Genomic DNA, 15384 nt, shown 5'->3' with positions numbered 1-15384 from the left:
TTCAGTTTCGTTTTTCGTCTTCGTAAACACACAAAAATGAACGTAATTCTCGCAGTGAAGCAGTATGTTAGTAAAATGATAGATGACAGTGGGCCTGGCATGAAGGTTCTGTTAATGGATAAAGACACGGTAATATTATGAATTTGCAAAACATTGAATCGCATTTCGTATGCGAACATCGCACCACTTTCGAAAGTCGTGGTATTTTGTTGTTTTTTATTTCCGGATTCTAATCTTTGTAACAATTATGTATAAATGCCGCTGTGTTGACACAACATTTATTATAATCACATGTCAGAATGCATTAATTATAAAGATACTTTTTAATTATGCTTTATACTGATTAAAAGATTTCAAATTAACATCAGACTTTTCCATAAATCTCCGCCTTCCAACTCTACACACAAAACCTTGCTCAAGAACTCCAAACCATTTCGCATCCATCCATTGCACCACAACTGATATATTTAAAGGCTGTGGTATGTACTACCCTGTCTGTGGGATGGTGCACATATAAAAGATCCCTTGCTGCTAATTGAAAAGAGTAGCCCATGAAGTGGCGACAGCGGGTTTCCTCTCTCATTATAGGTTCCATTAGACCAAATCAATTCCTATTGCCGATAATGTTAACGTTTACTAATAAAACTGATATAAGCAGCGTTTCAACACACCCAGGAAGTACAGCAATAGAATGTGTGGCACCTCACATCTAATCTAGCTGCAAGAAAATGGGGAGTCACGTATCATTTAAGACATTTAATTTATGTTTTTAATAGCAACCGTCATTTTTGCTGAAAATTGCAGTTCCATTTTTGGGGGTACCCCGCATTAGTTTCAACCTCTGGTATATACTGCATAACAACTGTATAACAAATAAAAGTGTATTTATTTATTGTCAATGGATAATAGTATTTGCACAAATAATCAATGTCACATATTACTACCAATCACACCCACAGCTGCTTTTACTCCGCAAATATTTGACGGTGCACGTCGAACTTTGACACGGTACTCTCTTCTTTGGTACTATGCAACCTATATCAACAAAATATATTTGTCAAAAAGTGTCCAATTGGGTGGTTTCATGACTATCAGGATCTTTTGTGTTCTGATATGATGTGACAGCATAATTGAAAGTGTTGTTCCTACAGTGCAACCTGATTTAATGTACACCTCAGGAAGCATCAGTGTTATGCAAAGTTGTATACAAATGCAATGTATCATATTTAAAACAAATAATAAATAAAAATACTACTCTTGAAGATACATACTATGGGTTGGTTGTATATGCTTAGTCTCTCATTTCCAATAAATAATTACCTTAAAACTCATTTATTGCAGTGACCCTGTGTTTTGAAAGACTTTAATGGGCATATGATATGAACTTCACTAGAAAAAACCCATATTACATGTGGTATCTGAAATGAACATCACTGTATCCACAAATAGTAGTAAATTAATGTGGTACACATCATGGTGGGGTAAACACCCAAGGTATGAACTATGCTTGGATGTCAAGTCACTGAATGCAATATTTTCAAACCCATCAACCTAGTTGGTTTTTATATATGCATTATTAAATCCACTGACAGCTACCAATATATCTGTTGATATTTTATTAATAATCTCCAGTGATTGGTGCTTACAGACATGTATCATATCTAGAGTTATCATTAGGGTTTTACATCTTTATTTTTTATTTGTCATAAAAAAAGCACATTCAATCCATCAAAAGAGTGCGAAAGTCATTTTTCTTTAATTATTTTCTGTTTTAACTGAATATAATATTTATATCGTATGCATTACTACAATCTGTAATGTAACACATCATTTACATAGTAATATTGGAAAATATAGCTTCACAAGTGTGGTAATAGTGGAAGATAATACTAACACACTCCTAGGTAGATTAATAAATGTGTCAAAATTGCTCTTGTACTTGGTATATACTTCAAATACCCTTTACTATAGAAAACTCACTGAATATATGGACAAGATTTAATGAACTGACCTAAAGCTATCATTACCAAGCTTATATTTGTGTACAAATAAAGAAGAGAATGCAAAATGGCTACACAGAACTCACTTCTGTAGATTTTAATGTTTTTGCCAAACTCACAAAAACAATTGTAAAAACTCCCATATTTGCCTAAAACATAATTCACCAACCTAAAAAGTATGTTAAAATTACAGCAGAAATCAGGTTATTTAAATATAGTCATTCCAGAGCCAATTGCATTCAAATACACATTGTTAATGGAGATCTAAAAGCTTAACCTAATATCAGCTAACATTATTTTTTAACTAAAAATAAATTATTACTAATAGCTTAGTTCATCTTGCCTAGACTTATTATCCTAAATAAGATTAGTGTTATATGACATGTCCATCACCTTGGATAAATAAGCTTTAAAATATTTTAAGTAAAAAATATGGGCCAAAATCTCCAATTGGTCAGCACAGACTTTTTTTCAAACTCTATTCTCAGCAGTGCACAGTAAATTAATGCCAAGGTCAAGGTCATTATGAACTCCCATGCCTGAGTGTAACCTAATTAAGCAATTATGACTGTCAAATAACAGTAAATGGCACACAATATAAAATAATGATAATATAGTGAATATATGCTATAGGTTCCATTAGACCAAATCAATTCCTATTGCCGATAATGTTAACGTTTACTAATAAAACTAATATAAGCAGCGTTTCAACACACCCAGGAAGTACAGCAATAGAAAGTGTGGCACCTCACATCTAATCTAGCTGCAAGAAAATGGGGGGTCACGTATCATTTAAGAGATTTAATTTATGTTTTTAATAGCAACCGTCATTTTTGCTGAAAATTGCAGTTCCATTTTTGGGGGTACCCCGCATTAGTTTCAACCTCTGGTATATACTGCATAACAACTGTATAACAAATAAAAGTGTATTTATTTATTGTCAATGGATAATAGTATTTGCACAAATAATCAATGTCACATATTACTACCAATCACACCCACAGCTGGTTTTACTCCGCAAATATTTGACGGTGCACGTCGAACTTTGACACGGTACTCTCTTCTTTGGTACTATGCAACCATTATCTGTGTGGTCCTTGGCCATATGTCTGACACCGTATAACCATAAATAAAATATGTTAGAGCGTTGTTAAATAAAACATTTCTAACTCCAAACCATCGACTACTTGACTGCATTAACGTCTGAATTTGAACTCCAAACTGTCGGGACTCTGACCACTTGGCCATGCAGTGGATCATCAAACACTGCATTTTAATACTTATAAAGCTCACAGGGGTGTATTGTGACAGCCTGAGCTGAACTGGGGCCTCCACAAGTCCAAAATATTGGACTCGAATACTCGAGGGTCAAGGTAGTACTAAACCAAATAACTTCCGGCTGGGTCAAAGAAGAAGTGAACACCACAAGTCCTGTGATTGGTGATAAATGTGAGTGTGTTGGTTGTAAAGTAGCCTTGTGCTTGAAACATGTATGGGGTACCTGTAAAAAAAAAAGTACTCAAATTTTGTGCAGAACTAGGGTAGTCATAAACACTACCCGTTATCTCAGAAATGAGCAGCTTAACCCCCAATGTTTTCTGATTCACTTTAAGGGTGAGGGGTGGTAGTATTTATATCCACATGGCGTTTATCTCGATTGATATGCTACAGGTAGGAGTTTTAGCCACATATGTTACTATTGTTGTCTATGGGATTTGATTTGGTAGTATACACCCGCAAACTCGACCCGGACCTGAGTACCCGACAATTACACTAGATGACAACGAGATGAAGGAATAAAGTCAAATAGCATTATGCATATTAATTCCAGCGCTGAACATGGATGCCAGATTATGCCATTGTATAATAAACTATTGCATTCGATCCGCACATTCAACTTTTGTTTTTGGTCCATGTCTCATAATCATATAATGTAACTGGCGACAAGCAAATGGCCAAATAACCTTTAAAAATATAATTGAATAAGTGTTCTTCCTTGTACGGGTACTCGAGTCCTGTGAATGGACTCGAGTCTTGCTAGACTCGGCCCGTGCTCGAGTACTCATGGAAACACTAAATCGAATATCTACGAAATAAAACCAACTTTTAGTTCCATAATTTCACATTCTGTCTTTTGTACAAAATTTCCTTAAAAAGCACCCATGTGCAAGACATTTTACACAGAATATCTAAAATGTTTTTTTTCATTAGCAAAATATAGTGATATAAGATTACAAAATATAAACAAAGGCACAAAACTTAATGATGGCACTGATGTCAATTGTTTTCATTGAGATATACATGTAACTTGCTGTAGGTCGGTAGCATTACCAATGGCATTTTTGTGCTGTCCATATAGCTCCTCAATGATGGCAAAATGTATACAGTGGTGTACATTATCTTCCAATATATAACATTTGTACATTTAAATATGTTTACACACAACAAAATAATCTTTCAGTCATGTTTATTTGCTGCAAAAGTCCCTTTAAAAATAATTGCTATAGGCAGGCTTAAAATTGCTGTCAGTGGGCTGTTTCACCCACAGAAATTATATTTTTTTAATTGACATTGGAGACCAATTCGTAAGTTTGAGCCAGGCTGTAAACATTATGTTAACAAATGAATGAATGAATGAATGAATGAATGAATGATGAATGAATGAATGGTCGGTTTGCACAAAAATACACATCAGCTATTGGGTGTCACAATGGTAAGTATATGAAATAACATGAAATAAACTAAATGTTTACATTTTCGTGGGGGTGGGGGAATGGGATGAACTCTTGGGTCTGGCTAATTTGGAATTGCGACTATCTGAAGTGCTTGGGCTGTTGGATTAAAACCCGCCCATTGCCTCACAACTGGTATATCATAGTCCACGGTATGTGCTGTCTGGTACTCTCTAGGAAATGGCATATAAAAGATTCCTTGAGCACTGCTTACAGAAAATGTAGAGTTTCTTCTAAGACTATATGCATGTCTGAATTATCAGATGTTTGCTCCCATGACATCCAATAACTGGTGATCAATACTCAGTTTGCTCTAGTGGTGTCATTAAGCAAAACAAACATCTTTGTTTTCAGAAACCTCAGAACATAATTTACAGCACATGACAAATTTTCAGAGCTATATGTAGCTTTGCCACTCGCCAAATTCGCCATTAACAAATTTTAGAAACATGGCAAATTATACTTTAATTTGGCTAAAAAACATTTATGTAATAATTGATATATGTTGGAAAATATTTGTGGGTTTTGCATTTTTTGAGATAATTTGGAAAAATGTTTGACTCACACAGGGCTAGCCATGTTTAAATATTATCTAAAAACTACGATACTCATTTTCAACAATCCATGTACATGTACCATTATGACAGCTAAAGCTAACTTTTATGTTTTATTTTTGTAGACAAGTGTTGTCAGTATGGTGTATGCCCAGTCAGAAATCCTGCAGAAAGAAGTCTATCTGTTTGAGCGGATTGACTCAACTGGACGCGAGTCGATGAAACATCTCAAGTGTATCTGCTTTGTCCGACCTACGAAAGAAAATGTAGAACTTCTACAACAGGAGCTGAGAATGCCCAAATATGGACTGTACTATGTTTGTAAGTAAATCTACATGTTCTTGATATCAAAACATAATCTCTATTTACATGTAGTCTATACATACATGTATTTGTGTCAACATGTTCTTGATATCCAGACATACATCTCTATGTAGTCTGTACAAACGTGTATATATATACGTAGTCATTTTTTGTGTGTTAGATACATAAAATCAAAGCCCTCAAAATTCACAATGGCAATCAGCTGTGCCACCACAAAAAGCTGTTACAAAATGGATTTGCAACAATATTTGTATCATTATCGGGTATTGACTTTCTTATTATCTGTACTAAATTGCTATTGCTGAGAGAGTTGTACCTGCCAAGATGAGACAGAGTTGAAATGTATGGGCTGAAATCAGGTTCTGTCGTGTCGTGGATTGTTTTATTGTTCACGTTGAAGCAGACTGACAGTGCATGCTACATGGTGTCATTAAAAATCTTACATCACTCTTTACACTGTGTTGATTGAAATATTTTATATTACTGCTGGAAAATTAAACATTGAACATATGTACATGTACTTACGTAGTAATAGTAATATATACATTTGTATGTACATGTACTTAGTAGTAATAGTAATATATACATTTGTATGTACATGTACTTAGTAGTAATAGTAATATATACATTTGTATGTACATGTACTTATGTAGTAATAGTAATATATACATTTGTATGTACATGTACTTAGTAGTAATAGTAATATATACATTTGTATGTACATGTACTTAGTAGTAATAGTAATATATATATTTGTATGTACATGTATGTAGCTACACATGCTTGCAAGACTTCTAGAATGTTTACCAAATCCACTATAGCCATGGGATAAAGTGATTTTAAAAATGTACTTGCCATGATTAAAAATTCACTAGCCTTACTTTACGTAATACAATTTTACTAATAGTACCGGTAATAGTAATAATCACATATATTACCTAAAGAAGGAGATAACAATTAAAAACACTAAGATTCTTGGGGAGGGGGGTTGGGGCAGGATATTCATGTTTACAAAATAGACTTGTAACCCCAGCTAGTCCATAACAAAACATGACTCTGGTTTCGAGATTCTTTATTCCCGAAGAGAAAAACCAGACATCATCTTTAATTTGCACTAAAGACGTCCCCATGGGTGCTCACCATCAAGAACATAATTATGTGACCTTACGAGTGAAAGGCTACGAGAAGAATGAGAAGGTGTGGTATTTGAAAGAAAAGGACAGATTTTCCCCAGCATGCAGTGCAACTGTCATAATGCATCACTCTAGTCAGTCAAGCGTAACCTATCACTAAATACATGTGCGACTAACCACAGAACTACAGTCCATACCCAACTACCCATTCTAACTATAAGCTAATATATAAAAATAGCTAATGTATACATATTAAATAATACAGTAAAGCACAACTAATCTGTATTAACAATTCTATTAAAATATCCCTGGTTACAGACTTATATGCAGCATTTGACAACCTTTTTTTCACTGGCTGTCGGGCATGGCAATAGTAGTTATTTACTAGCCCAACATTGAATATCACTAGCCATGGGAGTGGGACTACCACAATCTAGAAGCCCTGCACTAGCTGTCTGGCATGGCAATAGTAGTTATTTACTAGCCCAACATTGAATATCACTCGCCATGGGAGTGGGGCTACCACAATCTAGAAGCCCTGCACTAGCTGTCTGGCATGGCAATAGTAGTTATTTACTAGCCCAACATTGAATATCACTCGCCATGGGAGTGGGGCTACCACAATCTAGAAGCCTTGCACTAGCTGTCTGGCATGGCAATAGTAGTTATTTACTAGCCCAACATTGAATATCACTAGCCATGGGAGTGGGGCTACCACAGTCTAGAAGCCCTGCACGAGCTGTCTGGCATGGCAATAGTAGTTATTTACTAGCTCATCATTGAATATCACTAGCCATGGGAGTAGGGCTACCACAATCTAGAAGCCCTGCACTAGCTGTCTGGCATGGCAATACTAGTTATTTACTAGCCCAACATTGAATATCACTAGCCATGGGAGTGGGGCTACCATAATCTAGAAGCCCTGCCCATAGATGTAATATTAAGATGGGGAAATATCACTAGCCGTCGGGCATGGTAATAGTAGTTATTTACTAGCCCAACATTGAATATCACTAGCCATGGGAGTAGGGCTACCATAATCTAGAAGCCCTGCACTAGCTGTCTGGCATGGTAATAGTAGTTATTTACTAGCCCAACATTGAATATCACTAGCCATGGGAGTGGTGCTACCATAATCTAGAAGCCCTGCACTAGCTGTCTGGCATGGTAATAGTAGTTATTTACTAGCCCAACATTGAATATCACTAGCCATGGGAGTAGGGCTACCATAATCTAGAAGCCCTGCACTAGCTGTCTGGCATGGTAATAGTAGTTATTTACTAGCCCAACATTGAATATCACTAGCCATGGGAGTAGGGCTACCTTAATCTAGAAGCCCTGTGTGGTATGACAATACTAGTTATTTACTAGCCCAACATTGAATATCACTAGCCATGGGAGTGGAGCTACCATAATCTAGAAGCCCTGTGTGGTATGACAATAGTAGTTATTTACTAGCCCAACATTGAATATCACTAGCCATGGGAGTAGGGCTACCATAATCTAGAAGCCCTGCACTAGCTGTCTGGCATGGCAATTGTAGTTATTTACTAGCCCAACATTGAATATCACTAGCCATGGGAGTAGGGCTACCTTAATCTAGAAGCCCTGTGTGGTATGACAATAGTAGTTATTTACTAGCCCAACATTGAATATCACTAGCCATGGGAGTGGGGCTACCACAGTCTAGAAGCCCTGCACGAGCTGTCTGGCATGGCAATAGTAGTTATTTACTAGCTCATCATTGAATATCACTAGCCATGGGAGTAGGGCTACCACAATCTAGAAGCCCTGCACTAGCTGTCTGGCATGGCAATACTAGTTATTTACTAGCCCAACATTGAATATCACTAGCCATGGGAGTGGGGCTACCATAATCTAGAAGCCCTGCCCATAGATGTAATATTAAGATGGGGAAATATCACTAGCCGTCGGGCATGGTAATAGTAGTTATTTACTAGCCCAACATTGAATATCACTAGCCATGGGAGTAGGGCTACCATAATCTAGAAGCCCTGCACTAGCTGTCTGGCATGGTAATGGTAGTTATTTACTAGCCCAACATTGAATATCACTAGCCATGGGAGTGGTGCTACCATAATCTAGAAGCCCTGCACTAGCTGTCTGGCATGGTAATAGTAGTTATTTACTAGCCCAACATTGAATATCACTAGCCATGGGAGTAGGGCTACCATAATCTAGAAGCCCTGCACTAGCTGTCTGGCATGGTAATAGTAGTTATTTACTAGCCCAACATTGAATATCACTAGCCATGGGAGTAGGGCTACCTTAATCTAGAAGCCCTGTGTGGTATGACAATACTAGTTATTTACTAGCCCAACATTGAATATCACTAGCCATGGGAGTGGAGCTACCATAATCTAGAAGCCCTGTGTGGTATGACAATAGTAGTTATTTACTAGCCCAACATTGAATATCACTAGCCATGGGAGTAGGGCTACCATAATCTAGAAGCCCTGCACTAGCTGTCTGGCATGGCAATACTAGTTATTTACTAGCCCAACATTGAATATCACTAGCCATGGGAGTGGGGCTACCATAATCTTGAAGCCCTGCCCATAGATGTAATATTAAGATGGGGAAATATCACTAGCCGTCGGGCATGGTAATAGTAGTTATTTACTAGCCCAACATTGAATATCACTAGCCATGGGAGTAGGGCTACCATAATCTAGAAGCCCTGCACTAGCTGTCTGGCATGGTAATAGTAGTTATTTACTAGCCCAACATTGAATATCACTAGCCATGGGAGTGGTGCTACCATAATCTAGAAGCCCTGCACTAGCTGTCTGGCATGGTAATAGTAGTTATTTACTAGCCCAACATTGAATATCACTAGCCATGGGAGTAGGGCTACCATAATCTAGAAGCCCTGCACTAGCTGTCTGGCATGGTAATAGTAGTTATTTACTAGCCCAACATTGAATATCACTAGCCATGGGAGTAGGGCTACCTTAATCTAGAAGCCCTGTGTGGTATGACAATACTAGTTATTTACTAGCCCAACATTGAATATCACTAGCCATGGGAGTGGAGCTACCATAATCTAGAAGCCCTGTGTGGTATGACAATAGTAGTTATTTACTAGCCCAACATTGAATATCACTAGCCATGGGAGTAGGGCTACCATAATCTAGAAGCCCTGCACTAGCTGTCTGGCATGGCAATTGTAGTTATTTACTAGCCCAACATTGAATATCACTAGCCATGGGAGTAGGGCTACCTTAATCTAGAAGCCCTGTGTGGTATGACAATAGTAGTTATTTACTAGCCCAACATTGAATATCACTAGCCATGGGAGTGGGGCTACCATAATCTAGAAGCCCTGGCTTGTGTACATGTATATGTAGCAAAACAAAAATCCAACATCTGTTTAAATGAAACTCACTAAAGCTCGTTCAGTAAAAGAACTAAGCATAATGTTTTTCTAGTCCACCAGATTAGTACATGTTGTAGTCTAGAAATCTACTTGTCCACCAATATTTTCACTTGTCCAAATAATTTGTTAGTTTTATTCAAGTTCAAGGACAATGTTTTTTATTGCTCAAAATGAAACAGCATTATTAATTTTTACTTCACTACTGGACAGCCATTGAAGTACAGTTTGCTTGTCCGAGCAGATTTTCACTTGTCAGGACAAACGGACAGGTGCTTATTTTGAATGCTGTCATTTCAGAGAAGCAGGTTTTTTTTAACACCTTCATTAGAGAGATCACTGTGGTATTACGCAGTGATGTACAGTTACAAAATATTTAGGAGATCAATAGAAAGATATCAGCTATGTTGTTCCATGGTAAAAACTAACTTTTGTACCTAAGGTGTGAAAGTCAAACCATTCATGAAATACATGTAACATTGAAAGTTTTAAAAATATATATAATTTTTTATTTTTTTCAGACTTCAGCAATGTAATCAGCAAACAAGATGTAAAATTGTTAGCAGAGGCTGACGATCAGGAAGTAGTCAGAGAAGTACAGGTGAGCATTATACCTGTGTTAATTAGAGAAGTACATGTACAGTTGAGAGTTATACCTGTGTTAATTAGAGAAGTACAGTTGAGAGGTATACCTGTGTTAATTAAAGAAGTACAGGTGAGCATTATACCTGTGTTAATTAGAGAAGTACAGTTGAGAGGTATACCTGTGTTAATTAAAGAAGTACAGGTGAGCATTATACCTGTGTTAATTAGAGAACTACAGTTGAGAGGTATACCTGTGTTAATTAAAGAAGTACAGGTGAGCATTATACGTGTGTTAATTAGAGAAGTACAGTTGAGAGTTATACCTGGGTTAATTAGAGAAGTACAGGTGAGAGTTATACCTGGGTTAATTAGAGAAGTACAGTTGAGAGTTATACCTGGGTTAATTAGAGAAGTACAGGTTAGAGGTATACCAGGGTTAATTAGAGAAGTACAGGTGAGAGGTATACCAGTGTTAATTAGAGAAGTACAGGTGAGAGGTATACCAGGGTTAATTAGAGAAGTACAGGTGAGAGGTATATCTGTGTTAATTAGAGAAGTACAGGTGAGAGGTATACCTGTGTTAATTAGAGAAGTACAGGTGAGAGGTATACCTGTGTTAATTAGAGAAGTACAGGTGAGAGGTATACCTGTGTTAATTAGAGAAGTACAGGTGAGAGTTATAACTGTGTTAATTAGAGAAGGACAGATGAGAGTTATACCTGTGTTAATTAGAGAAGGACAGATCAGAGTTATACCTGTGTTAATTAGAGAAGTACAGGTGAGAGTTATACCTGTGTTAATTAGAGAAGTACAGGTGAGAGGTATACCTGTGTGTGTTAGAGAAGTTCAGATGAGAGTTATACCTGTGTTAATTAGAGAAATACAGGTGAGAGGTATACATGTGTTAGTTAAAGAAGTACAGGTGAGCATTATACCTGTGTTAATTAGAGAAGTACAGTTGAGAGGTATACCTGTGCTAATTAAAGAAGTACAGGTGAGCATTATACCTGGGTTAATTAGAGAAGTACAGTTGAGAGTTATACCTGGGTTAATTAGAGAAGTACAGGTGAGAGGTATACCTGGGTTAATTAGAGAAGTACAGGTGAGAGGTATATCTAGGTTAATTAGAGAAGTACAGGTGAGAGGTATACCAGGGTTAATTAGAGAAGTACAGTTGAGAGGTATACCTGTGTTAATTAGAGAAGTACAGGTGAGAGTTATACCTGTGTTAATTAGAGAAGTACAGGTGAGAGGTATACCAGGGTTAATTAGAGAAGTACAGGTGAGAGGTATACCAGTGTTAATTAGAGAAGTACAGGTGAGAGGTATACCAGGGTTAATTAGAGAAGTACAGGTGAGAGGTATATCTGTGTTAATTAGAGAAGTACAGGTGAGAGGTATACTTGTGTTAATTAGAGAAGTACAGGTGAGAGGTATACCTGTGTTAATTAGAGAAGGACAGATGAGAGTTATACCTGTGTTAATTAGAGAAGGACAGATGAGAGTTATACCAGTGTTAATTAGAGAAGTACAGGTGAGAGGTATACCAGGGTTAATTAGAGAAGTACAGGTGAGAGGTATATCTGTGTTAATTAGAGAAGTACAGGTGAGAGGTATACTTGTGTTAATTAGAGAAGTACAGGTGAGAGGTATACCTGTGTTAATTAGAGAAGGACAGATGAGAGTTATACCTGTGTTAATTAGAGAAGGACAGATGAGAGTTATACCTGTGTTAATTAGAGAAGGACAGATGAGAGGTATACCTGGGTTAATTAGAGAAGGACAGGTGATAGGTATACTTCTGTTAATTAGAGAAGTACAGGTGAAAATTATACCTGTGTTAATTAGAGAAGTACAGGTGAGAGGTATACCTGTGTTAGTTAGAGAAGTTCAGATGAGAGTTATATCTGTGTTAATTAGAGAAATACAGGTGAGAGGTATACCTGTGTTAGTTGGAGAAGTTCAGATGAGAGTTATACCTGTGTTAATTAGAGAAGTACAGGTGAGAGGTATACCTGTGTTAGTTGGAGAAGTTCAGATGAGAGTTATACCTGTGTTAATTAGAGAAGTACAGGTGAGAGATATACCTGTGTTAGTTAGAGAAGTTCAGATGAGAGTTATACCTGTATTAATTAGAGAAATACAGGTGAGAGGTATACCTGTGTTAATTAGAGAAGGACAGATGAGAGTTATACCTGTGTTAATTAGAGAAGGACAGATGAGAGTTATACCTGTGTTAATTAGAGAAGGACAGATGAGAGTGAGAGTTATACAGGTGAGAGGTATACTGTGTTACAGATGAGAGTTATACCTGTGTTAATTAGAGAAGGACTGTGTTAATTAGAGAAGTACAGGTGAGAGATATACCTGTGTTAATTAGAGAAGTACAGGTGAGAGTTATACCTGTGTTAATTAGAGAAGGACAGATGAGAGTTATACCTGTGTTAATTAGAGAAGGACAGATGAGAGTTATACCTGTGTTAATTAGAGAAGGACAGGTGAGAGGTATACCTGTGTTAATTAGAGAAGGACAGGTGATACCTGTGTTAATTACCAGGTGAGAGGTATACCTGTGTTAATTAGAGAAGTACAGGTGAGAATTATACCTGTGTTAATTAGAGAAGTACAGGTGAGAGGTATACCTGTGTTAGTTAGAGAAGTTCAGATGAGAGTTATACCTGTGTTAATTAGAGAAATACAGGTGAGAGGTATACCTGTGTTAGTTAGAGAAGTTCAGATGAGAGTTATACCTGTGTTAATTAGAGAAATACAGGTGAGAGGTATACCTGTGTTAGTTAGAGAAGTTCAGATGAGAGTTATACCTGTGTTAATTAGAGAAGTACAGGTGAGAGGTATACCTGTGTGTGTTAGAGAAGTTCAGATGAGAGTTATACCTGTGTTAATTAGAGAAATACAGGTGAGAGGTATACCTGTGTTAATTAGAGAAGTACAGGTGGGAGGTATACCTGTGGTAATTAGAGAAATACAGGTGGGAGGTATACATACATGTTAGTTAGAAAAGGTCAGATATCTGTGTTAATTGAAGAAATACAGGTTAGAGTTACACCTGTGTTTATTAGAGAAGTACAGTTAAGAGATATATAAATACCTGGGTTAATAAGAGAAGTATGATAGGCCTCAGTGGTGTCGTGGTTAAGCCATCAGAATTAAGGCTGGTACATGTAGGTATAGGGTTTGCAGCCCGGTATCGGCTCCCACCCAGAGCAAGCTTAACGACTAAATGGGAAGATGTAAGGCCACAGCACTGATTTCTCTCTCACTAAAATCTAATTATTACAACTAACCCTCCGTCCTGGACAGACGGCCCAGATAGCGGATGTATGTTTCCAACAGAGCGTGCTTGAACCTTAATTTGATATAAACACGAAAATAAGTTGAAATGAACGAATGAAGAGAAGTATGTATAAAGAGTTTTTACTATGTTACTTAGAAAGATACAGGAAAGAGTACACGCCTGAGCTATCCAGTGTCATATACTTTAATTTATTTCTCGCTCTAGCCAGTGCACCACGACTGGTATATCAAAGGCTGTGGTATGTGCTATCCTGTCTGTGGGATGGTGCATATAAATGATCCCTTGTTACTAATGGAGAAAATGTAGCAGGGTTTCATCTCTGTGACTGTGTCAAAATGACCATATGTTTGACATCCAATAGCTGATGATTAATAAATCAATGTGCTCTAGTGGTGTCATTAAAGAAAACAAACAAACAAAAAAACACACAGGTGAGAGAATTTTATACCTACAAATGTATGTTAATTAGTATTCTGATGCTAATGAGAAGAGTCCACATAAGAGTTACACCTGTGTTAATTAGTGAAGCTCATGGCTGTGAGACATACGTCTGTGGTAAAATGAGAAGAGTCCACATAAGAGTTACACCTGTGTTAATTAGTGAAGCTCATGACTGTGAGACATACGTCTGTGGTAAAATGAGAAGTGCATACCATTAAAGCCGCACGCCCTAGTTCCATCCAGCGAAAATAAATTATAATTTGGTTAATCTACAAACCTGTAACACACTTAGATCACGTTTTTATCAAATGGAGTGAAAAAGCAGGTTTTATATCGATAAATACCATGGGAATCCCCATGTCCCAATTGCTTGAAATAATTTTGAAAGTTAGTATTCTGATGTCACTGGTAGAAGCACAACAATGCCTACGTCACGACAAATTTCACAGACTTGGGGTGCGTTCGTTTCACCTCTCCTGGACATGTTCCAACTGTTCTGTCCTGGTTGTATCCCCTCTCCAGATATCGTAAGACTTAGCAAAATTATTGGTTTTAAGGGTTTGTAACGTTTTGTATTGAGACACTTACTTGTCTGAACTTTATTGTTACTGAAAATGTTCACGAACTGTGAAGAAAAATCTCACAAATGAACAACAACAAATCGGATGTTGATTGCGCGAACCGTGCACGAGAAAACAAACCGAACCAAAATGATAACGGTCACGTGATATACCAACGTCTGTGACATTAAAAATAGATTGGACCTTGCTTGCTTAACGTTTTTTTCTCGACAACACGTTTTGTGAAAAAAATGCATTTCGTGGTTTTACAAACATCACAATTACCAAAAAGCATTTCAGGTGAATGGAAATGTGTATTCTAAATAATAAAACTAGGGTGTG

The 15384-nt window shown here is 37.1% G+C and overlaps 1 protein-coding gene across 1 annotated transcript in view; it reads left to right on the top strand.

Annotated features, from left to right (window-relative positions):
* Positions 1–15384, top strand: part of LOC121386949 (vacuolar protein sorting-associated protein 45-like) — a 42170-nt gene continuing 26786 nt past the window's right edge. Inside the window, 3 exon segments of the mRNA XM_041518009.1 lie at positions 1–129; positions 5412–5607; positions 10662–10741. Coding sequence (XP_041373943.1) covers positions 37–129; positions 5412–5607; positions 10662–10741 — 369 coding nt within the window. The 5' untranslated portion in view covers positions 1–36.

This window comes from Gigantopelta aegis, chromosome 2, assembly GCF_016097555.1.
Source record: "Gigantopelta aegis isolate Gae_Host chromosome 2, Gae_host_genome, whole genome shotgun sequence".
NCBI lineage: Eukaryota > Metazoa > Mollusca > Gastropoda > Neomphalida > Peltospiridae > Gigantopelta > Gigantopelta aegis.
This window is presented reverse-complemented; position numbering and strand designations above follow the sequence as displayed.